Source organism: Crassostrea angulata, chromosome 4 (assembly GCF_025612915.1).
Source record: "Crassostrea angulata isolate pt1a10 chromosome 4, ASM2561291v2, whole genome shotgun sequence".
In the NCBI taxonomy this organism is placed as follows: Eukaryota; Metazoa; Mollusca; class Bivalvia; order Ostreida; family Ostreidae; genus Magallana; species Magallana angulata.
In genome coordinates, this window is record NC_069114.1 from 16,649,483 (window position 1) to 16,674,812 (window position 25,330).

The window sequence follows — 25,330 nt, forward strand, 5'->3', positions numbered from 1 at the left end:
AGAGAGAGAGAGAGAGAGAGAGAGAGAGAGAGAGAGAGAAGCAGTAGTTGGAGTTAATTGTAACTTAATTTTTATAGTATTCATAACAATCTGATTAAAATCAGCTGTTCTGATACGCTACCGCTCTCGAACGAGAGCGGTAGCGTATCAGAACAGCTGATTTTAATCAGATTGTATTTATGATTTCAAGGAAAATTTGTTTTTGTTTAAACGTTGACACTTCAAAACGAGCTTTTGATCGTTTTAATTGTTGTGTTAATTTAGGAGTTTAACGACAGATAGAATGATATATACATATGCATGTAGTATCATGTTAATGTGAAAATTAAATTTTTAAATTGTATTGTAAAAATCATAAAGCTATCGGTATTATAAACTCTAAAATTGTTTTTCATCCGATTTGGACCATAGGGCTACAAATAAAAGCAGTAACACCAGACTGTATATGGGTATATCCCTCTAACTATTTTTAGAATCGGTAGGACAACAAAGAAGTGCCTTTAAGCAAAATAGTCCCTATACTTGCAGAGTGTATATAAATTTATTGGGACATTTTAAATCAGAATGCTTGACACATGTCAGAAAAGAGGATTTGCAATTTTTAAAACAAGTGTCAAAATTGAATTATCATTTGAAGAAAAGAATTGAAATTGTTTGATGTACACCCTTTCCAAAACTGAGAAATTCCCTACTTTTACTTTCATTTTCAGAGTTTTTCAATACAGACGCATTTTGCCGGAAAACGAATCTGACTTCAAACCACGAAATTTTAACAGGAAAGAGACAATTTGATGAGCTTTCATTCAAGAGGTCCCTCGTTGCTGAACGAAAATTAGGGCCGGACCTATGAACCATAACGTTAACATTACCGCCTATGGAAAATGCATTAGTGGACTATACCCATATACAAGACTTAACATTTTGTTAACTAGTCATTATAATTTGTATAAATCTTCCAAACAAGTGTGGCAGTTTATACAAATCAATGATATCAAAAGCATTTTATTGCATCTAATACAACATGAAGTAAATTAGATTTTTCATAAAATTTTTTTATAAATTGCTCCTCACCATACGCGTCAGCCTACAAAGTGTAAAAAAAAAAATACTGCATACATCTATATTCATGTAGTCGTATATTTATTTGAAAAAAAGAAAAGAGTCTTTAATGTTCCATAATTCAATGCAAAAATTAAAGTTTGTTTAAAATTTGCAGCAAATGAAACTTTTTATTATATCAAAATAAACCGTGAATAGATATGTACATAACTTCAGTAAGATTAACAAATATTTTTTTAAGCAAATATTGCTAAATCAAAATGAGTTTGTGTTCGGGGAAAAAGAAAATAAGCTTGTTTTCGAGATGCATCTGCATTGTTATTTTTATTACGATTTGACCAATAAAAACAGAGCAAAGACAATTAAATTATCATTCAAGCAAATTGAAATTAAAAAAAGACCTGCAAATTTTTTCTGCGAGTGTATCAAAGTTCTTGAAACGTAAAACATGTTGATTAGTCGTAATTATGTTTTATTCTTAATTGGTCAGTAGATCATGGTTCAAACTTAATATGTTTGTTTAGATTGTAAATTATTGTAGTGGATTGTTATCAAAGTTATCAATAACAAAATAAATAAGACTAAACTACAATTGCAGGAATAACATTTCCTGCTCTTATTCAACTTGCATGGTTATACCATACGAATTGCAACCGGTTTAATAAGGCGCCGCCCCCCCCCCCCCCCCCCCCATCACGTTTTGAACAAAGTTTGTTTGGTTTTTTTTTTTTGTTTTTTTTTTTGTTTTTTTTTTTTTTTTTTGAACAAAGTTTGTTTGGTTTTTTTTGTTTTGTTTTTTTTTTTTGGTTTTGTTTTTTTTTTTTGGAAGCAGAATATTTTCGATATTGGAAGGATGTTTAAGGATGCTTGTACAATAATAGTGTGGCCATTTTTTTTTTCAATTTTGAAGACAAAGTTGTAGAAAAGATTTCATCAGTTTTATAGACAATGAAGTTTGTTTTTAGCTGATCATGGAAATTTTAGCCTCAATATTTTCCCCAATCAAAATCAATAAAAATTTTAGGCTAATTATTCATTTAAAGCAAATAAATGGTCTGGATGCATATATCCATATCAAAACTGATGCTCTGTAATAAGGCAGCATGCAACCATTGCTCTAAGCGGAAGTACTAAAAGGCCACCACACCCAGATCTCCAGCCTCGACCGGGCTACCTTATTCAACACTTCCTGTTTTGTTCAAGACAACTTCACTTTTGATACTTGAAAACCGATTTACATTAATAAAATCTACAGGATATATAGTTCTGAGCTACTTACATATTTACAGTGGGGCAATGGCATAAATAAAAATAATCTGCAGATATATGCGAATGGGACCTTTTTCTTTATACCCACAAAAAGATCAAAGCATTACATGCAGATATGGCACATCAAAATTCCTCATCGGTAAGTTCGTATTTGTTTTCTCTTTTTGTCTATATTACACGTGGGCGTGCGTGCATTAAAAATACATTTAAGTTTGATATGAGAGAGAGAGAGAGAGAGAGAGAGAGAGAGAGAGAGAGCAATTCCCCTGAAGGCCCGTTTGAAGAAATGACATCTCGTCGATTATAATCTGGAATGGAAACGAGGAGAGTATTTATCTCTATAAATGACATAATGATGTTAAATAAAAGTCTTTTTCCGTCGTACTCTGAACTAGGTCACTTTGGCAACCGAAAAAAAATTCAGAAGTAATGCTTTTTTCATATGTGGGGAGAGTTTATCATTTGAACAAAGAAACGTATTTCTTGCCAACGAAAATCCAAGACAAGGGTGAATTGAATCGTGTATTTCCTAAAGCCTTATCACCAATTTATTTACTGCAGTGTTTCTCCTTGTCCTGTTCAATTGAAGTTATTGACAGTTTGCTGGCCCTAACTAAAACAATTATTTTGTTTAGCTTTGATAAGAGAGAGAGAGAGAGAGAGAGAGAGAGAGAGAGAGAGAGAGAGAGAGAGAGAGAGAGAGAGAGAGAGAGAGAGATTGCTCTTTGGACATTTTAAGATTTTAAAGGGCTATGCAAATACGTAAATAACCACTTATATACTTATTACGTACTGAAGATGGAAATGTATGCGCGACCATATATTTAGACGCAGGACCAATATGAATTTCAAGACCAAAAATAAAAGAAAATGTATTACAATGTATATAACGGAAATTTAAAAAAAGCGTTCACATAGTTCATCTTCTGTAGATAGAACTCTCAGGTTATGATGTGAGTTTTGAAATCGCGATATATAATTTCCCAGCAGTTGTTTGTATATAATATAGAAACATACTACATACTACAGACTACGGGGCCTGATAAGTCTTTTATCATTGTCGGAGAATTTATCATAAAATATGAAGTCTGTCAGAATTGACAGTTAATATGAAATTCGTTAAGCACGTGGTTTCTCACCGTGTGAGAAAAAATCTGACCGAATTAGCAAAAATTACTTCAATGAATGCTGTAACACTCTATATGTTTGTAAACTAGAAAGAAATTTTCAAATCCACCCCACCCCACTCACCTTACCCCCCCCCCCCCCTCCCTACCCCCACCCCAGAATGAATTTTTAATTTTTTTAAAATCAAATTTGATCTGCATAGGAAATAAAAAAAAGAAAAAAAATTGGATGTGCATTTCATGAATCACCAAAAGCTCTAGACGTTTCCTGTAAGTGAGCTTGACACAGGGGATTTTGTTTCTTTAATTCACTCGGAGCACCTGTTTTCCGATCATTGACCCTCTTATCTATCTAACTTCTGTCCGTAAAGCAAAGTTTAACGCTACTCCAATTTACAAAAAAGCTTCACTTTCATACTGCACAATAAACAAAACACGCCTCTTTTCATACCTTATCAAAAAGTATATAGGTATAATTTGCACCTTGTTACAAAAAAAAAATCCTTTAAAAAAATAAGTTGAGCATTACCACAATAAGAACTTCCGATGAAATGATTCAATGACTACTTAGCCCCTCTGTCGCTTACACGCGGTTTTCATTGTTCAAACTATCGTGAGGTGTTGTACATACTGTGTCTATATCATTAGAAGTAATTCGCGATTTATTTTTAACACACCGGTCCCTCTTTTCTCTTTTCTAGCGATTAAACAAACGGTGCAGTGACCTAGAAGATGATGTGATCTGATGGATATTTGTTAATTTTTTTTCTGTCCCCCCTATAATTAGACCAGGGGTATGGGCCCGTAGCATCGCTGCCCCGCTGTCTTTTGGTCTCCACCAATCGCTAGAGGTTACTGGGCCAGTTTCGGGATATATAGAGATAAAAACTATACAGTTTTTAACAGTGGAGATTTTGTTTACAAACAAATCAGGTGGTAGGTATTTGATTGTGTGCTGCTAAATTTTGTCGATATTCATGATCGAATCCTTCCTTCTTTTTTTGCATGTGTCGTTTTAAAGCATTTCTTATAATACCGGTTGCCTTTCTTTAGCTTTGGGCTGCTTCAAGTATATACAGAGAACTACTGCATATTATAAACTTTAAGCCTTTGTTCAGTGATAAATGACCCGCTTTAATTTGTCACTGAATTACTAGTATGTGATATTTAAATTTTGTTCCATTTTATGCGTGAAAATGAAGTACTTGGACTACTAGTAGCTAATTAGACGACCAAATTAATTGCGTGTATTTCATTTACTAATTGGATAATATACTATAAGACAGGAACTACTGATTTTTTTTTATGTTTTTCAGTAGATCTTTGCAATTTCTTTTGTGTGAATGCGCATGGTTTTCGTATTTATAAGCAATTCATCCACTAGTTGGTTTTCTTTAAATAAATGCCCCTTGTACCCTTTTGTATGTTTGTTAAGAGATTTTTCGACTTTGCCTCCAATATCAAAATAAATCTAAACCTCATTGCACGCTTTATGATGAATTATCATATCTTCATTACCTATATATACGTTCTAAATACAAAATTTCTTTTTCTCTGAATTAAGTATACTAAAATTAAAAAAAAATATTATTCATAATTACCAATTTGATGAATATTATGAATTCTGTGTCTGTAATTTTAAATTTAATTTGAACTGAGATGCCGTGATGCCACTCAGTATAACCAGGTCATGATTTACGACAGAGGAAATGATTTGTGGCATTTCCTATTTCGCGTTGGGGGTTATCTGAACTGATAAAAATAATAATTTTCGATCGTGTATTTGTTGTCAGCAACATATGATCTGCACATAATGTGGTGGGTCGTGCTAAAGGGCACCCAGGTATATCCCGGATCAACCAATAAACGCTTACATTCCCATAATTCTTTGCGAATGAGAAGTAAATGATTAAAGAGGATATAAGGTTTCTCACTGACTCACACTTCTTAAAAATAAGAATTTATTCCTTGATTGGTTACGCTATGTATGTTTGGATCTGTGCATCAAATTAAAACTTCACAAAAAAATCTATTGTAGACTTTTAAACTTTAAAGTAAGGTTTTCCAGAGCGAACACATCAGAGAGTCAGAGTATACGGGTATACTTCAACACAAGGAATATATTCCGTGAGAATAGTTATACATTAGTAAAAATGTTAAAAACCTATCAATATTAATTAAGTTTAATTAATTTTAGACAGTGATAAGAAACATTGAAGGATGAACACCAAACAATGCAGCTGTAGCTCTGTCAGTGCCCTCGTGCCTCCATCACCCTGCCCAAGCGAATGCCCGGATATACACTTCACGCTGGCCACTTCCGGGAGCGAGAGTTCCTTCAAAAGGCCCCGGAGCCCCGATTCCACGAGTTCCGACAAGAGTTATCTTTCCACGGGAAGTTACAGCTTTCCATCAACGTTATACAGAACAGTGACATTATTACTTTTGGTCGTCTGCATCGCTCTGTCTGCAGCCGTCATTTCTCTGTTCCTTCTGATCTCCGACCTCAGAAACAAACTTGATGACGAGATAGAGGGCCATGGCGGGGTCTCGGGGAGTTTCTGTATCCCCTGCGCCGATCTGAAGTTTGGACCGTTTCCAGAGGACAATGAACACCTGACCAAGCTAAGTAAGAAAATGGTCAACGGAGTGGAGGTCTGCTGTGGAAACTCCCCCAACCAAACGTCCGCCATCTTGGGTTTGGTAGGTTTTCTTTGCGATTTAAACGTTGTGGTTTTATATATTTTCAAAAGACTTTTGCCATGTAATATTTTCTTTGAATAGACAAGAAATACTGCTTGTAAAGAAGTTAAAGAAATTGCGATAAACAAATGCTTTCAATATTTCTCATTGATTTTTTATCAATGGATTCAATTAATATTTTTTACAGGTAGTAGAAAAGAAAAAGAATGTATCCTGCGCAAAAGGTAATTGTATTTCACGACATTATCAATTTGGTTCGCACTTAAGAATAATAATAGACATTTCTAATGACAATAATAATGATAATTTTAAGACAACTCTTATTTGTATATAAACTTCGCATATTAAGTTTTTGTATAAAAATGAATCCTAAAAGGTTTCGTTTGTTCGTTCTTAGCTATGATTCAAGGGCAAGAAAGACTTCAAGCAGAGAACAACTCGACACAAAAGTCGCACGGACAGGTTGCAGCGCACCTTCTAATTGGACCTCAGACCCCAGTTTCAGGTATAACATACAAACTCATGAATTAAACATTAATTTTACATTATTTACATTGATTTTTTTTAACTCATAAAACTTTTTCAACCATATTAAAGCCTAAATTCCTTTATAAAGTTCATAAACGAAAAAATATGTAATTCTTTAAATAAAATGAAGATTAAGAAATTTGAAGAAAAAAAATGTTTTTAAAATCAGGTCAAGCGGCAGTTCGCAATTGGCTGACTGTGGACCCGGTAGCTCACATACGAGGCGTCCAGCTGAGGAACGATCGGATCCGTGTCAACAACTCGGGGCTCTATTATCTATACAGCCAGGTTTACTTCCTGTCGCTGTACTTCGGCGGAAATAGTCCCGGTGCTACAACGCTGTATCACTACGTTTATCGATACAATGTGATTTACCCTAACGGCGGAGAGGAACTACTTCTCAAGAGCGTAAGGACACAATGCTGGGAGCGTAATAAAGAGTACGACGATTACACGAGTTTTACAGGCGGCGTATTTCGATTAAATGTTGGTGACGAGATTTACGTTAAAGTTTCAAATATCAGTCAAGTTTCTCAAGATCCCAAAGCGACATTCTTCGGTATGTTCAAATTAGGATGAATTGAATGTTCTGTTGTTGCCATAATGTTGGCAGACCTTTCACTTTCCCTAAACATGGTATTCCTTAAAAAAAAACAAGCGATGATCCCCAAAGTTATACGATATTGAAGTAGATGGGGAAATTTGTGTTTGCCGATGTTGTTGCAACGGACAATATTGGGCAAGCTGAGCGGCATTAATACACAGACTGTGTGGGGTCTCTGTTTTACACCCCCCCTCTCCCACCCAAACAATCGTAATGTGTACATACGTTTATATACAAAACATGCACTTTGGCCGTCCATAGAAAGTGATATATGAATGAGTACCAGTGAACTGTTTTTTGTTTTTATTTGACACATTGACATGTATTTACCCTTTTGTGTTTCTATATTTTGTTGTTATCATGCGTGTATCGCATGGCTTTATCAAAATTCACTGACGCCCCTAGCCATGTATTGTGAATGCTTCCCGGGTCAGTCGTGGGGTGTTATGACATGCGGTGATTATATTAAGTTTATCTATAGTTGTGATAAAATATATGAAATATATAGATATGTTTATAATAATTATCATTCGAATTCCGGTGACAAAAATGTTTACAAACATTGCGCACTTTTACTTTTGTCTATGTTGACATTCATTTTTTTTATTTATCTGTAATAATAGAAGGGCATGTTATGAGTTCTGTGCATTTGCATCTGATCATATCAACATGTGAATGCTCAAAATAAATAAAGATAACCTACGACTTTGTTCAGTTTATTATAAATTTCATGAATCCAGTTTACGAGGAATTGGATGTTCTTTTCGTCAGTAATCAATTAAAATTATCTTCCTTGTTTTATTTTCGATTTGTTTAAAAATTCAACTACATGTACATATTTACTTGTAGGTGTACATCATTACAAATTGTAAATAAAGCGGACCAGGAAAATTGAGCTTAATTAATATGTATTTATGAGAAGCACATTTTCTTCTTATATTCTGCATCCTTATTTTAAGAATGAAAGGGCAGCTGCTAAGATTTTCAAGAATTCTTTCTATATATTGATAACTATTCGAGAACTGTGATCAAATTAGATCCTGATTATATATTTTTTGGAAATCTCGAGATAATACAGGAAATCACGATTTACCCAAAGAAAAGATATTTTATTATTTGTTTCCACCGGAAATGTAACACTAGTGTTTAAATTTAATCTATAAAATGAAAAATACCTTCTTCTAGAGAGCGTCATTATCTTAAGTGAAAGTCATTAATTTTCACCATTTAACGTCACACACGCCACAGCAATCTATATCCCGCTCAGTGAATTCTAATTCACAATTAAACTTTTAATGAGAACCTCCCTCCCCCGTTAACAATTAACGTGAAAACAGGTGACGTAAGTAAACGGAACAGGCACGCAAATACAGACGATGAATTTTAATTTCATATGTATTTTAAATATATTTTTACAAATAAAAGTTCTATAACTAAGCTTTCTATTGGTAGCTCAATTCCATTAAAAGTGAAACAGAAAAATTAATAGTTTTCTCAAAAACACCTTTTTTTGTATACCTCTATCTCAAATATCAGTATATTTATATCTGACTCAAAAAGAAAAAAAAGGAACCCCGTTTTTATCTGTTGAAACAAGATTATTACATAATTATAAAACGTCCTCCCTTTGTTTGGTTTCTGACGCCTGAGAGCATGACACCTGACACAATACACGAGACACCTTTCACATTAACTTAGTTTTGAGTCAGAAAAGAATCTGTATTAAATTTCCCGGCAGGGATAATCTATGCAATGACACAGGGAGACCCCGACAGAATCCCCCCCCCCCATATCACGTGACCGACATACACAGATTTAGATCAGTAGTACGGGTAGTTGTAAACACAGTGATCTTGCATTTTACTCTAAAGATAATTGCAATAAATAGCACACTAGCCTTGAACTGTGTATTCTTTAAACAAAATCTGCCTGTTGTCATTTAGTGCCCACTAACTCTGCACGAACGGCGTCAACTTGCAACTTTATTATGATTTCATGTGTTTATCCCCCCCCCCCCCCAACTCCACCCCCCCCCCCCCCAAAAAAAAAAGTCGTAAATTTGTAACGATAAATTAAATATATTTGACCGAACCTAATGTACGTGAAGAATAAATGACAAATATCAAAATTAATTAAGATATTGACAATAGAATTTTTTTTAGAATCCCTGATTACTGTATTCTTAAATATAAATGACAATATTTTGATTTTTCGGTCGTCAAAGTTTATATTCAAATTAGCCATTGTTACATAAAAACAATGACATGAAATTTTATCTGTTTACATCTCTTCACAACTGCCAAAATTGTACGTTGACAGCTGAAAACTTATTTTTGGAAATTTTGGCTCCGATCAAGTTCTAATGACTGGTCAGTGATGGCATCGGAATTCAGAGGAATATTTTGGGACCTGAATGCTTACATCATTGACAATTACATGATGATTGTTTGATTTTTTTTTTGTATTGACACCCACGTTTAAAATGCAATGTTAAATTGTTCAATTAGAATAACTGGCGTTAAAATTTTTATCATGATATATACAAACAATTCTAAAATATACCTAAACGCATTCATTTATTTTATTAAAAAGTGGGTTTTTTTTAAGTTGTACAAGTCATTGGAACGAAAATATTATGAAACAATTTGCATGTGGGCAGAAAAAGAAATTTTAAAAAAAATAATGATACTAGGTAAAATGAAATAAAATAATAAATGGCAAAATATGTATACATGTAAATAATTTTAAATAGATAAATAAAGAGAACATGTTTAGTCTTATAAATAATTATAGAAATGTTATTCATTTGTCAAACGATTACAACCGTTGATTTGAAAATATTTTATTGTGTAAATTACACAATGGGATTGAAAACAAGTTCTTACAACTTAGAAGTTCCTCTCCGTTACGATACATTATTATTCTTAAAGGTTTTTGCATTTTTTTTTCAATAATGATACTACTAGTAAGTTTTCCTTTTTCAGTATCTTTTTTTTAGGTATGAAGATAAGCCCGATATTTTTCATCAAGATATATCTTACAAACACAAAGTGCAATAGGTACTGTATTCTTCAGTTAAATTTGGATAAAACTACCCCGAAAATTGTTCGATAAAAATTCCTGTTAAGACAGTTCCACCTTCCTTCCTTTTTCTACAAGGAATATAGTGTCAGATATAATGATTAATATCAGAGGATTGGAAAGGGTACGTGACACTATGGGTTTAAAAAAAAAATTAAAAGATTGCAAACGGGAAGAGAATAATCTTGCAAGCATTCGCAGAATAAGAAATTTAAAAGACATTTAAAACAAGGAAGAGATTCATATTTAAAATAAACCGGTGATTAAATCTTAAAAGTTTTAATATCAGAAAAAAACCATGTTCTAAAATTTTATGAAGTGACTAACTAAACATGAACACGAAAATTACCTCTGCAAGATAATTACGTCAATAAAAAAACCCTTACAGAATTGATGCAGCAGATCTTATTTCATTAAAATATTATACAAAAATATCTTATCAATTAAATGAATGCTTTTTGCACCATGATTTACGAAACAAACGCGTTTCTAGATTTGAGTTTAATGGTCAGTTTCACAAATAGAAACTTTAAAAAATAAAAAAATAAATAATCAGAAGAGGTATTCATATCAAAGACCAGAAACTTTATAAAAATCAAAAAAAAAAAAAAAAAGAAAAAAAAGAAAAGAAAGAAAAAAAAGAGGTATTCAAAACAAAAGCAAGGTCAATTCTTCCCTTTCTTTATATACACACATACATGTATCAAGTTTCAACTATTGGCCTGGATGCCTAGATAGGTACATATGTGTATTAAGAAGATAAACAGGTGTCAAAATACTGGGGAAGCCCAGGGTCACAGAACATGTACATATGTCTGTTATAACCGGGGTATTAACTGGGGCTAAGTGTATATTAAATCAAGACGAAAGTTTTGGGAAATCCTTAACCCTGGGGACGACCAATAACCCGTGAAGAGTACTTAGACTAATATTGTCACCTCTTACTTGGGTATTCACCCGCACGGTATCAAATGAATAACGCATGATATTAAAAATTAATCACAGTAGTTCACCAATGAATACATTCACTCATATCAAACCCATCTTTAAAAGGAACTCTTTATCTTTTTCATTCCATGAAATGGGCATATCACACCATTCTGAACCTACTGTACATACAATGTACGTGTGTATAGTTGAAGGAGAATCTCTTTTGAGATCATGTGTACAATCGCTTCCTGGTGAACGCCAATATTTCAATAAAATCGAGCATCATGCAATCCAGGAAAAGGCTTCCTGAACACCCACACAACTAAATTAGATATTTATAGAGTTACGAAACTTTGAAAAATCGTGGAAAAGAATCTTAAACCACAACACACAAATAAGGGCATGAAAATGAAAATAATTTAATGTTATATTCAGTTCTATTTTCTCACCCTTTATTTTTTATATCATATTAATAGCATTTTCATAGGCGTGAATCCATAGCTCTATCGACCCAACAGAAAAGCACCTCGATCTAGAACAAAGTTTCAATCTATTTATTGGTTAGATGGATTGACCAAGTACGTGTAAGAAGTCTACATTTGTTATGTTATTACTAATTGGAAACATAGTTAAGAACAAAGTCATAAAGTAGAATCAGCATAATTTGAAAAGCATCCACATTTAATACCTATTTTACTAACTCAAGTTTGTATTGCAAAATATCTGGAAGCACCTGACATAAAACGAACCAATCAGGTTAATCTGTTGAATTACCAAATGAAAATATGTAATGAATAGTCAAAAATTTGATATGAAATGTTAGCATGTACACCATATATTGACGAACAATGTTTCTGTCATTGACAATTTAAACAATAGAATAAACACCCTCTACACTTTCTATAAAGTCCATCTTAAACTCCTTTTTTCTAGAATAAAAATGCAAATCCCAGATTCGGTCGTATAATTATGTACATGTATATTTGAATTTAAGATTAACGGCAATTTTACACAGATTTGTGCTATGAGAGTTAAAATTCGAAAGAACTTAGACCTATCCATGGTATCTTCATGTATTAATATACCGTATATCACGAGTATATCTTGAAAAAAAAAATAGAGGTATATATATATAATGGGTGGTCAAAATACAAAAATTCATGGACTGCGTACTGCAATGGAACTGAATTAATTTTGATAAAGTCAATTAGAAATTAAACCTTTTTCCACTATATCAGGGACTGATTGCAAAATTGTACACATCTCTTAATTCCAAATTGTTTCTACAGTAACCGACCATAGGTTAGTCATTTTATTTTTCCATTACTTATTTCATAAAAAATATATAGTTTTTTTGTTTGTTTGTTGTTTTTTTTTTTTTTGGGGGGGGGGGGGTAGTATCTTTATTAAAAAGAAATATATATTTTTTAAAAAAAGTCTGTCTTGCAAGCTCAGAATTTAAAACTTCAATAGAATTTCAAAATTTGTTCTTTAATCCTCTGGTAATTCAAATTGTCGTTCAAGGTAACGTTGTTTTGAAATGGACATGTATTTAAAATCTTGCAATAATTTATTCAAAGGTCGCTTGTTTGAACAGAAAGATCTTACTGTCGACATTTCTGATCAATCACACCTTAGTTTTATTCGAGCAAACTTACACAATTTTTACAGCACTGAGAAAGAAAAAAAACCAATGAATTTATATAAGGAAAAATATTTGAACAGAACTTTTAACATCTTTAAAATGAAATTAACTATCTTATGCATGTACCATAAAAATGAAAGGAAAAAATTCATATTTTTAAAAATTTGTAAAAATCTTATAAAATCAAAGAACGTTATCAAGATGATTTAAATTGGTTAGTGGATGCATTAGGAAAAAAATCAATTATCGCAATGCATTTTTTTAAAAGAAATTTATACAAGTAAATATAATTATAAACCATTGATGTGCAGTGATGTGCATTTCATACAAAAATTAGCAAATGGATATACAGAAAAAAATCTTGCACTTTGACAATAATTGTTATTCATTTTGACACCATGATCATTCTAATGGTTTGTAGACTTGAGGGCTCCTTGTTCAATCATTGCACTTTTCAATGTTCAAAACCTCAGAAGAAAGAAACAGAATAAAAACTGCGAGTGTGAGGGAATTTTCTTAGCAATATGAGGAGAAATAAGATGTCTGGTCTGTCATTAGAGCAATTTAGGGTCAAAATAAAAATGAACAGAAATTAATTTCGATGACACCGTGGGCCCCACGGCGCTGTAGATTTGATTCGTGCTGTATATTTGAAACTCTGCGGAAATGACTCATGGTTTGCACTCCTGTCCCCGGTGTTAGACAGGTGTCAGTGTGGAGTTTCAAACGAGACGCCATCGAAGTGATATTTACCTTTGTAAACTTGATTATATACACGTGCACGTAGATATATAAGCATGTGTAAATACTGTTGGGTTGTAAAAATAAAAAAAATAAAAAAAAGAAACCATGCAGAAAAACGATTGTGCACTTTGGTTTGAAATATTGTCGCCGGATTTCATATACAACAAAAGGAATGGATACAACTTATTAAAAACTTTCCTATGTTTTTCTGACAACCAAAAATAATGTGCAGTATAAAGAACATATTCATAAAATGTATAAAATAAATTAAATATATTATTCATTTTAATAATTGGATAACATTCACTGTACGTTGACTTAAAAAAAAATTAAGAAAATATTGAATAATCTTTAAAAAAAAAAAACACCAAAAAAGCGACCGGGTTGGGTTGTTGAAACATTGCGTAATCACATTTGAAACTTCAAAGGACTAGTAACTTTCTGAATCACGAAAGCAACACAAGAGGAATACTATTATATATTTGTATTGATCTGTCATAGTATTACCATAAATCGATTTCAAAGAGAACTTTATCTTCTTGGAAATCAACTAGGAAGCCATCACGAAGGAAGTGGGAAAAAAAAGTCGAAGACAGATATCGACTGTAAATGGACAAAAATTTACTCCTATAGATCAATAATCTTAATCTCAAGGGTACTTGATAATCCTGACAGTGTATTCTATCGGCACAATCTTGTGTTTTGATATCCAATATCGTTCTGTGGTTGAGGCCTTAAGTAAAGTCTATACAGGGGTAAAATGAGGAGAAACTTACGTCAGCTACCTGTGCAGGTAAAAATAAAGTCCTTTATCTCAACCGCTTTAAGTGTGTCAACCCCCACGGTGTTGACATCGCAGCTGATTTGATTTGAGTAATTTGCGTATATCATAATAAACCCTTTAATAGCTTGTTCAAGTTCATTTCTTTCTGTAAGAAAATTCATAGAGAATAAATGGTTCGTGAGGTGTATATTAGATAAATGTAAACGCGCAGTATTCTTTTCATACAACACATTATTACATGCACAAGATCATAGGGAAAGCGTCAATCATAAAACGTGATTAATATGTACATGTATGTCTTTAACTGGCCAAGGTCATACTTGTATTTATATATGCTGACAGTTAAACCCAGAATATCTCTGCTGGAACGCATTGTCTTTCTTTGATTTTAATGTTCTGAATTTTAAAACCAACTATTGAACAAACTAATTGTAATTAGTTTTTTTTGTAAAACTCAATGATTCTCAGATTATTTGCATATATAACTTGCATATACAAATGTTCAGACTATATAGATTTCGGTAAATACAGTTAATCAAAAATGTATTTTATTGATATATAAATCTTTTATATAAACTTTTTTTATAGTCTGACGTTAATAATGGATTCGTAGGTGGTAGGAAAGTTTGTGCATGTGGTTTTCCACGAGACTCATATCACTGTTTGCAAACAAACTTAACAAAGATATACCTTGGCGTGTATATGTTACGGGCCTTGTTTATATAACAAAAATATTTAAGCTCGGTGTGTCAGTAGTTACCCGACAATTTGGGGGGGGGGGGATTCGAAATTTAGTCAGAGATATCTGAAATAAAGCATTGTACACTAAAAGAAAACTTGGAAATTTGATTTTATAAAAGAATATAACTTGAACCACGAATATAGTCCTGGAAATGTTTCGTTTCTTTCTTTACATCATATCGAGAAAGAGAAAGCAAGTTAGTTACAGCGAAAACGAAACTAAAATCACTGAATGTATTTTTTTAAATGTTTTTTTTTTATCCTTTTAAAATCTAGTTTTTCAAAACCCCGGCTTGATGCGCGACATGTGACCTGACGTAAACGTTTGGTAAACACCAATCAAATTTCATCTCCCGGACGACTCGGTGTTGGTGGTTTGCGGAAGGGATCCATCAACATACTCATGTACTAATAATACTCGAGGTAAGCAATTATATACATGTACGCTTAATATCTAAAATATACATGTAGCCATAAAAGGAAGAATTCACGTACGTGCAGTTATTTTTATCTTCGAAGAATTTCACATCCTGACGTCAAATGAATTTCACAGGGAAATCATTCATCGAATAAAAAATTAACAATATCTATGGATTCCGGATGAATTGTTAGATAAAGCCATGTAGTAAATTTTTAGTTATTTAACAAATTTATTCAAAGTACTGTTGTTTTATCTGTGTAATCATGTCGACTTCAAAACCTGCGTCTGCAGCTATTGAAGAAATGCACGCCTGCAACTCGTCTTCAGAACTTTTACCAAAAAGAGTGCGCAATCGCAATTCAAGCTGTGCTACAGAGTTGTCGGTTCTAACGAACGAACTCCTGGCCAAAGACTTATACGCATCCAACGCCAGACTTAAAATCCAATTCTATTTTTTGCTGTTTGTGAACATTGCCCTGATGGCAACAGTTGGTGGATTGGTTTACGCTCAATTTTTGAGCAAAATGGACTCGAGTGATCAGACGCCTTCAAAAGGAATTATTCAGACAGAAGAAGGTGAAAGTTCGCCAAAAGGTGGGGAGACAGAAAAACTGTATAGGGCCGAAGTGTCCCCGGGATTCGATGGAGGAATTAACTGCGCTACTCTGAGATATAAACTTCGTGCTGAAGTTTCGAAATCCCGAGTTACCTGTACATTTAACGACTTGATTGATGCACTGATTAAGGTAAGAATTAGAATTATTTTTCATGGTTAAATAGCCTAATAATAATAATGTTACATTGACAAAATATTGAAAATGAATTGATAATAAATGTGTTGATTTTTTTTCTTCAGTACGTCAGACCCAGGGAATACTCTGGTAAGTTTAACATATAACATCTTATGATTCGTATTGACCAATCGCAAATAAATATATGAACTTTTTCGATAAAATATATTTTCTTATTTTTTCAGAAGTGATTCATTTGGTTGGTGGAAAACCCGAAAACGAAAGGAATGGTGAGGTTTCGTTCTTTTTTTTCTCTTTAAATTGGATTTACACAGGTTTACACTTCGATGTCGAGACTTACATATGTATTTCCTTTTTTTAGAGCATTATGAATATACGATCTCTGATTGGAAAAGAGACAATGATACAAACTCTTCCGTGAAATACCACATGACCAACTCGTCTATTAGAATTCCGTCCGACGGGTTCTATTTCTTATATTGCCGTTTATCATTTTCATCCGACAACGGCGAAAGCAAGCGATCGAGACGAACTACCATAAAGCACTCCATAAGAATCAAACCAATCAATCAAAGATTTCAGAAGTTCGTCACTGTTACCACCCCGATGACTGATATGATCGATTCCAGTGGCAACAGTTACATACAGAGGGTGGCCAAGTTTAGGAAAGGAGAGGAGTTGAAAGTGACGGTCTCAAGGGCGGGAAAGCTGCAATATGACGCGAGTGACGTCACTGGGAATTATTTTGGAATGTTCAAATTGTAATTCTTGATCTCAAAACTTTTTGTTTTATTGTTTTTTATTTGTCATTATGTATATGTTTATGTTGTTTACAAATATAGAAATAAACAGAAATTATTTACATACAATGTATTACCCTATGTTTCCTGCATACCCTAATAATTAAGATATATCATGCTCGGATCAAGAGGTGGACGTCGGTGGGTCAAAGAAGGGGGGGGGGGGGTCGGATGATTCAAACTTATTTCACTGGGAAAAAACATATATACAAAAGTTACCAAAAATAGCAAATAAAAGTATTTTTCAGACTCCTTTGAGAACATTTCCTAGTTTTCATGTACATGTAGGAAGTAAGTTCAATCATTGACAACCGGAACTCAATGCTGTCGATTTTTACTAACTTCCTGTAGGCATGTCATCGGAACTTATTGAATATCATTTAGATGGCACTATTTTTAATTTCTTTCTAAGTAATAACACCCCCACCACCCATTATGATCAAATGACACTACAATGTGTGTACGTATAGATTTCTAGCTTTTTAACGGTGTAAACATTTATAAATATTCAATAATTAGCTTTCAAAAAATCAGAAAACGTCCTTTAACCGGAACTACTTTTCGCTTCACGATTTGTAATAGGAAGATGTAAGGAGAAGGACGATTGATGTCAAGGGTGCCCTAGAGAAAGCGGTATTATCAGTCTCTACACTTGATAAGTTTCCTGATAAAGCTTGAAAAAAAAATGATAACGTGTTCTGATGACCTACTATTGTCAATTATAAAACAAACAATATGCGATCTGGATAATGAACACTATGGTGAGGTTACGGAATTGTCCTTAACCCAAACAGTTGTGGGGGTATTGTTGTTATTACTGTGAAATCAATAAAATTCGTGGGGGCCAATTTTCGCGGATTGCTTAAATTTTACAGGTTCGTGGGGGCGTAATCTCGTGTATTTTCGTATACATGCAAGAGGAATATGACTTTATACCTCTAATTTATTAATTCGGGGGAATGTTAATTTGTGAATGAGAAGTACCCACGAATTCCACGAAAATTGAGCCACCACGAAATCTAATGATTCCACAGTATTTGGTTTAGTGGAACGGTGGTTGCCTTAGGTTGGTTTTTTTCAAATCAATTGTCTATGAACATTTCAGAACAGCTAGATGGTCTTTTTTTAGACTAATATATACAGTAATTTCCTTGAGAAGAGCCCATTAAAAGAAATATATGATACTGTGGTTTCATCAATATTCGTTGAATACCAATATTCGTGGATTTCGTTGTTAAGTTGATCCATGAAATTAAATGTTTATTGAAGTGCAAATTATACTAACATTTTATATTGATAGGATCATTGACCTCGAATTTACCCTTGAAACTGTAATTTTCATTAAATCCACTAAAATTGATACCCACGAAAATTAATGAAACCACAGTACTTGATACGACATAGGAACATTTTAAAAATTTTAACCTAAAACATATGGAATTTCTTTACTAAATAATTTCGTTTAAAGCTTAAATATCGTATGTAAAAGATAGGTTTGATAAGTTATTTGTTAACCACCCTTGCTACCAATACGTTGATTTGTCCCAGTTTCCTCGAATATTATAATTAATTTTTTCATTTTCAATTAAAAAACAAAGCTAGTAGGTATGACCCCGAAGAATATGTCTTGAATACATTCAGTTGAGTAGAAGCATGCATAATTAAGCGTCAAATCGATTGGTGATTGAGATTTCCTTCACGAAAAAGTAAAGGTGCTAATCGCAATAGAGCTTGAATGAGGATAAGAAAAATAAAACGAGGTTTTCCAACGATGATACGGTATGTCTTGTATAATTGCTCTTTCCTCTTTATAGTCTGCTAATTAGCAAAATTTTCCGTTTTCCGCACACAATGTATGCTCTCAACATCTATTCATTTGCAAGGGGGAAAATGAATAAACGAATCACAGAGTCAAATCAAACGATATTTCAGTCATTGTTCGTTTGTATTAAAAATATTATTCATGTGAAATTCGAATGAACTTCATGTATGCAAGACAAATAAACCACTTTTTATTAGAAAGTAAGTACAATTATTTGCTATTCCAAACTTTCCGTTTTCCGAAATCATCTTCACCCTTTTCTTCTATCATATTATTTTTTTTTGTATAAAAAAACATTTAGTTTTGATATGTAAACTCATGGAAATTCCTACACTTCTACCTACTTAAGATCTAGGGCAAATATGATCTTGAGCATGTATCAAATAGATAAAACTTCCTACTGTTTTAGAACTGTTTTAGAACATGCGCATGCCGAAAACTAGCTAAAAATAACATAGAACAATATATTCTGTGGAATAGGCAGCTTTTGATAAGGCAGTTATTATATTTTTTTCCAAGTGAGAAAATTTCATCGAAAATGAAATGAAAATAAAATGAAATGTAAGCTTAGCACCGACTGCTAATACACCACTCGCGCACATGCAGATAGATCTTTTTGTCGTACGAAAATAAACCAATCTGCTGTGGAGGCCCTGACCTATTTCTGGCGCTTTAAAAAAACCACTTTAAGAAAACATAAAGAAGTGTACACACAGAGTGTCTTCTCTGAAACAGAAACGAAACAACCCTGAGTCTGATAGTCCCTCTCTCAATTTATGGGGGTAAGGCAGTTTTATCAATGTAATTCATTATTGTTAAAAAGGTTTTTAAAAAGATTTTTGTTTAATTCACATTTTTGATGCGTTATCAACGTATGCTGGTAAATATTTCGTTAGCGAAGCGCAGTAAGCCAACTGCCATATTTAACAGTTTAATGTCTGTATGTACATACGTATATATACGCCATATAGCGACAGGGGTCAAATTTCATTAGTGGTGTATTGAAAGTGATTTTATCAGTGCGTTTGGGACAGTCGACCAGTGTACTCATTTCAACAGTACTCGTTGTACACCCGGTCCTCTTTAGAGAACGATCGATATCGAATTCTAATTGGACACTTTAAAAAAGAAAGTGCTGATGTGGGATTTTAAAAAATCTCTAGGAAGCATAATGAATTCAAGGTTTCTCTTTTCTTTCAGGTGACTCAACCTTTTCACGGCCGAAGGATTTTGTGTACCGGAACAGTACATCCGATTAAATCTCTCAATGTGGTCAATTGTTGCTAAGAGGGGTTTTCAAATACGTCATTGAGCTATTTAAATCTTTCCCATCCAGACCGACTCTTTTTACAAAAATAACCACAATTTCACTACCGCAATCGACAGGAAATCCTGTGTCATATCGCACTTGAAAATATGAATCTACCACCGATCGAAGGCGAAGTGCGAAGGAAGAGACTAGAGTTCTCAATTTCCAGCGAAGGGTCGGGAGAAACAGTATCCACCGAAGACAGTTCCACTGAACTCCTCGGAAGAATGCATCGAGCGCCGAGTTGTGTCTCCAATATCCAGCTATGCGCAAACCAGCAGAAACTGGAAGACCTTTACAAATCTTACACCAAGCTGAAAATCTACTTTTGTGTTCTCTGTGTTGTCAACGTCATCATCATCCTTCTCGTCTGCGGCTTCTTCGCTGTCTTCTTCGTCCGGTTGTCAGACAACGATACGATTTTGGACAACTTCCGGTCAAAGTCGTCTCCAAAAGTAGGTGATAATGTTCCGGCGCCCGGAAAGACCGCAGCCCTGTCCGCGATCACGGAGCTTCCTACAGTCCAAGAGGCCAAGATCCGGTGTTCTGTCCTTACGTACAAACTGAACGCTACCCAATATGATACAGACGAAATGTGTTCTCTCGAGGACATGGTGGATTCCATCGCTAAATATCTGAAACCAAGGGAATACAATGGTAAATTTTGAATCAAGTTTAACTGGGGAAAAGACATTTTTCTTGTTCATTGATGAACTTTTTGTAATAAAATGAAATAAATTTATTCCATTATGTACATTTTTACTTGTATAGCAAGAAACGATGGTTATGATATTTCTTTTTTTCTTTTAATTTGCAGATGTTTTACATCTTACCGATGGCTCTCCTCAATCAGGTTAGTAAAGTATTGTATTTATTTGTTAGAATAAACTGTATCAACTACTTTTCTTTTCTTGGTGACCGTTTCTGAAAACTTTTAAAGAAATATTAGCACAAAAAGGAACGTATCAAATATAATAATTTTTTTATCTTCGTTTGCACAGACGGTTCTCATTGCTTCCTCAAAGACTGGGTAAAGGACAAAGACAGCTCCTCTCCCCAAAATAGCGGATTAAAGTTCTCAAAGGAGAGAGGGGTGATCATTATCCCCTCCAACGGGTATTATTACGTTTACAGCCGTATTACGTTCAAGTACAACCCATCAATCCCCATAGAACATGTAATGGCATTGAAATTGAAGGACACTAAGCACATTATTGAAAAGGGTAAAGGGTTGTCTAATCGTTACACCACCGTGCAATCCGCATCCATTCAGTGCACCAATAAAGCCTCCGTCCACAGTAGCTTCCTGCAGAGAGTGGTATATTTGAACCAAGGGGAGGAACTTCGGGTCAAAATGTCGGATACCGGAAAAATTCAGTATGACGAAAGATACAAGCACGAGAACTTTTTTGGCGTCTTCAAGCTGTGACAAAAAGAATGAACAATATGGATCAGAACAGATCTATAGCTGTCTAAATACGACAGACAGGCATACTCTGCCACGGAGAGTACGTTCGGAACTCTCTTTGACCGGTGCCGCTTCAGAGACTAGCAAGCGTAGAAACGTTCCGGTTTATGTCTAGTTGTTAAACAAGGCATTGCAATATTCGTATGTTAAACGAATGTTTGTTATATGAAACGACACATCTGTGATACCTTTATCAGAAGATCTACTCCTGTTTTGCATTCTTTGTGCCAAAAACTTGGGATCCTCAAAATGGGCCCTAAACACCATCCCCCGTATGTCTGATACAGACAGAGATATGATCCCATCATTTTGTATTATCGTCTGCTATTTGACGATTATGCAAGTGTATATTTTTCATCAATCGCATTATAGTAGAGAAAATTCAAAATTGTTATAATTATAACATACCTGTTTGTAGAGTGATTAATACATGTATTTGTTTTGATGACACTGTACAGGTATGTTCCCTCTGTTGTTTTTTATGTTTGTTTGTTTGTTTGTTTTGTTTTGTTTATGTTCAAGACTAACTTGTGTTTTTCTTTGTCCATTACAAAGCTTCTTAAATTCAATAAGGATCCTCAATTCTGTTTTCATGAACATTTCAAGTACAGTTTTTCATCATATTTTTTAAAACGAGAACAACATCGCTTAAAATGGTAGCAAACTAGTCAAACGTTTCACATTGAAACGTCAGCGCGATGGTTGCATGCAAAATCAATGCTCAATTTATTCTCTGTTAAGAATGATCTCAAAAGCAATATGATACAATCGGAATGGCCTAGTTATACAAATAACACATTTATATTATGAGGTATATGTACTATATGTTCAGTTGCTGTATCTAATTGTTGATATATTGTTATTATATTAAATAATGTGAAAAACATCTTTGATTCTTTTTTTTTTTGAAATCTTATCTTTGTTGATTCTTTTTGTAAGTTGTCCTACAGGCACATAACATCACTTTTTTTTCGCAGGAAACATTTGTTCTAAATTTACACCCCCTTTTTTCGGAGGAATGTAAAAAATTGAATGGGAAAATAACAGTGAAACTTTATTTATAGGTATACTACACAACCCCCCCCCCCCCAAACACACACACACACGCGCGCGCGCGGGTTAGGTTTATCTTGGGTTGCGGTATTTTGGTCAACAATTTTAGGACTGGTCTGGCCCATCTCACTTTCAAAAGACGCTACGTGCCTGCCCAATGAGAGAGTAAGATAAACCGAAGCAGCAAACGGGGATCATTGTTTTATTGATTTTCATCTTGATTGATTGATTGATTTTTCTGCCCGGGGCATTGTAAACTACTCCTGTAATCATTGAATTCTAGCGACATGCATATTGCTTTATATAAAAACGACGCAGTTTAAACTGTATATGTGTACCTTTTGTCGTTAAATAGGTGAACTTTGGGGTATATTTTCAGGTGTACAAATTTGAGAATTTAAATACAAACGATAAGGGGATTTCCCTCAGACCTCTAGATTTTTCAAGCATCGGTTGACAAGATCACAGTGCAGAATGATTAAATGGCACCGACGTGCCTCTGTTGAAAAGCGGACGAGTATTAAAATAGCAAGGTTGTTGAAAAGACATAATATACCCATGAAATGATAACAATCAAGTTCGAATCCATCTGCATAAATACAAATTTAAACTATTGATTTATTTTAATATTATTTAATTATACCAACTAATACTAATACTCCCAGAGAGAGAGAGAGAGAGAGAGAGAGAGAGAGAGAGAGAACATGCATGCACGTTTGTTGAATGGTTGTAATCTTTCTTTTTTCTTGGGAACCGAATCTTCCTGTTTCGAAAACTGCTAATAATCTTCAATGTCAACAAAAGGTTTAAGAACACAATTTGTCATAAAGCAAAGCAATGATTGTGCAGTTTAAATTTCACAAAGCGGTCAAAATGATTTCAAAGGTCCATTTTAGAATGAGTCAGAAATTAAATACCATTGCAAACAAATGTATCCACATTGGATACACTAAATAAGACCGGGGTTCCGGATTTAAAAACGTACCCACAAAACTTCGAGAATTTTCTACATACGAGCGGTTACACTATTAATGAATCTTTATCCTAATTTAGGGCATTTAATCAAAATAAATTTTGATCCTTAATTTCTATAATATCTATTTAATATAATTATTCCTTCTGCATTTCTACATGGAGTCCTCATGAGATACTTTTCGGTCGCAATGAAAGTAATGGTAATTTGACCTTTGTCTCTCCCTTGTCGATTATAGAACCATTTACACAATGCACGGTACATAATATGAAGTGGGCTCATACATATTTTTTACTTCCGAGTTGTATAGAGAACACTTAAAAACTCTTAGCAAAATATGATATTCATCACCCCTCTTGATTTGCTACTGTCTTTTATAAGCCGACATGTGGCATGCCATTTTGTTTGGTGACTTTCTAAGTATCTCCACGGTCATGGAGAGAAACTGTTTGATGTGTACACAGAGGTCAAGGTTACTGATAAATAAAACCACAGACCAGACTAATGACAGCACATTGTATATTCAAATCTCCTCATGGGGCCTCAGAAGGGGGTTGGGTGGGCGCTCAAGGGGGCTTAATGGATGTGACCGTTTCAAAACTATCAATCTTTTTTTTAAGACTATCAATCTATCTGAGAAGAACTTTGTATAAGATGTATTGGAATTCTACAGCTAAAATACCCGGTATTTTTTATTTTTTGTACCATATGATTCTAGTATATGTTTTGTTTTTAAATTATAGCTGAATTTTAAGGTCGTTCTGATTAGTATTGCATGACTGTATTGTTGAATTTCCACCCTCCTTCAGTTATGAGATTCGAAAATGGAAAAATTAACTGAAACTGATTTATTGATTGAAAATATATATTTATAGAAACATGTACACATACAAAGATGCAAGTTATATTTATGAGTTTTAAATTGTGTTTTAATATAAATAGTCGTGGGAAAGCTAACAGACAGAACAACCATCAAAGGAGTTGACAAAACAGTGATTTGGTAAATAGCTTAAAAAGTGTTTTTTAGCGTAAGAGTGCACAAACAGAGCTATATTTACAAACGCTTAGTTTTTATGCTCTTTAAAATTCTAGCTGCAAATGAAATTTTACCGTGTCGAAAAGTAAATGAAGCCTATAGATCTTTTCAAGGACAATGATAATTCTTTTTGAAAACTTTATATTTTCAATTGACAATGCATGTTTTAAATGCCTTATGTGAAATGTATATTCATTTAAATACACATGATAAAAACGTGTTTCTTAACCCGTATGATGTTTGGATGCTAAATGATCATGTTTAGTTTTAGGGAACAGTTCAATGGTAACACAGTCCGCCTCTAAACATTCTCTAAACATTCACGGAGTTTGGGTTCAACGGATACTAAATGACCAAATCAACAAATAATAATACATCTATGGAGAAGTAACTTTTGATTTGAAAAATTAGTATCTTTTGTTAGAGTTATCCCGCATGGTAAGCAACGAGCTTTTTTATAGAGATTTCGATAGACACAAAT

At 33.7% G+C, this 25,330-nt stretch overlaps 3 protein-coding genes across 5 annotated transcripts; all 3 read left to right on the plus strand.

Moving 5' to 3' along the window:
* The first annotated feature begins 4,071 nt into the window (after positions 1-4,071).
* On the plus strand, positions 4,072-8,000 carry LOC128181302 (tumor necrosis factor ligand superfamily member 11-like). Of its 2 annotated transcripts, none has more exons than XM_052849658.1 (5): positions 4,072-4,391; positions 5,653-6,158; positions 6,346-6,382; positions 6,556-6,663; positions 6,856-8,000. In XM_052849658.1, the coding sequence occupies exons 2-5, from the start codon at positions 5,676-5,678 to the stop codon at positions 7,263-7,265; spliced, it is 1,038 nt and encodes a 345-aa protein (XP_052705618.1). In that variant the 5' UTR covers positions 4,072-4,391; positions 5,653-5,675; the 3' UTR covers positions 7,266-8,000. The 2 variants fall into 2 exon arrangements, with proteins under 2 accessions (XP_052705618.1, XP_052705619.1); XM_052849659.1 differs by lacking the exon at positions 4,072-4,391 and adding an exon at positions 5,459-5,554.
* Positions 8,001-15,491: 7,491 nt separating this feature from the next.
* On the plus strand, positions 15,492-22,670 carry LOC128181262 (uncharacterized). Of its 2 annotated transcripts, none has more exons than XM_052849600.1 (4): positions 15,492-15,638; positions 20,211-20,976; positions 21,137-21,172; positions 21,321-22,670. In XM_052849600.1, the coding sequence occupies exons 2-4, from the start codon at positions 20,427-20,429 to the stop codon at positions 21,746-21,748; spliced, it is 1,014 nt and encodes a 337-aa protein (XP_052705560.1). In that variant the 5' UTR covers positions 15,492-15,638; positions 20,211-20,426; the 3' UTR covers positions 21,749-22,670. The 2 variants fall into 2 exon arrangements, with proteins under 2 accessions (XP_052705560.1, XP_052705559.1); XM_052849599.1 differs by lacking the exon at positions 15,492-15,638 and adding an exon at positions 19,536-19,792.
* Positions 15,645-17,262, plus strand: LOC128181263 (uncharacterized). Its single transcript, XM_052849601.1, has 4 exons — positions 15,645-16,382; positions 16,493-16,517; positions 16,613-16,657; positions 16,750-17,262. Exons 1-4 carry the CDS (start codon positions 15,900-15,902, stop codon positions 17,151-17,153), a joined length of 957 nt encoding a protein of 318 aa, XP_052705561.1. The 5' UTR covers positions 15,645-15,899; the 3' UTR covers positions 17,154-17,262.
* Positions 22,671-25,330: the final 2,660 nt, after the last annotated feature.

Bases quoted from the DNA above. Each gene is read 5' to 3' on its own strand.
- LOC128181302 (XM_052849658.1), top strand. From the start codon at position 5,676: ATGAACACCAAACAATGCAGCTGTAGCTCTGTCAGTGCCCTCGTGCCT. The intron at 6,159-6,345 runs GTAGGTTTTCTT...TATTTTTTACAG, and splicing joins CGTCCGCCATCTTGGGTTTG to GTAGTAGAAAAGAAAAAGAA. The intron at 6,664-6,855 runs GTATAACATACA...TTTTAAAATCAG, and splicing joins ACCTCAGACCCCAGTTTCAG to GTCAAGCGGCAGTTCGCAAT.
- LOC128181262 (XM_052849600.1), top strand. From the start codon at position 20,427: ATGAATCTACCACCGATCGAAGGCGAAGTGCGAAGGAAGAGACTAGAG. The intron at 20,977-21,136 runs GTAAATTTTGAA...TTTAATTTGCAG, and splicing joins GAAACCAAGGGAATACAATG to ATGTTTTACATCTTACCGAT. The intron at 21,173-21,320 runs GTTAGTAAAGTA...TCGTTTGCACAG, and splicing joins CGATGGCTCTCCTCAATCAG to ACGGTTCTCATTGCTTCCTC.
- LOC128181263 (XM_052849601.1), top strand. From the start codon at position 15,900: ATGTCGACTTCAAAACCTGCGTCTGCAGCTATTGAAGAAATGCACGCC. The intron at 16,518-16,612 runs GTAAGTTTAACA...TTATTTTTTCAG, and splicing joins CAGACCCAGGGAATACTCTG to AAGTGATTCATTTGGTTGGT. The intron at 16,658-16,749 runs GTGAGGTTTCGT...TCCTTTTTTTAG, and splicing joins ACCCGAAAACGAAAGGAATG to AGCATTATGAATATACGATC.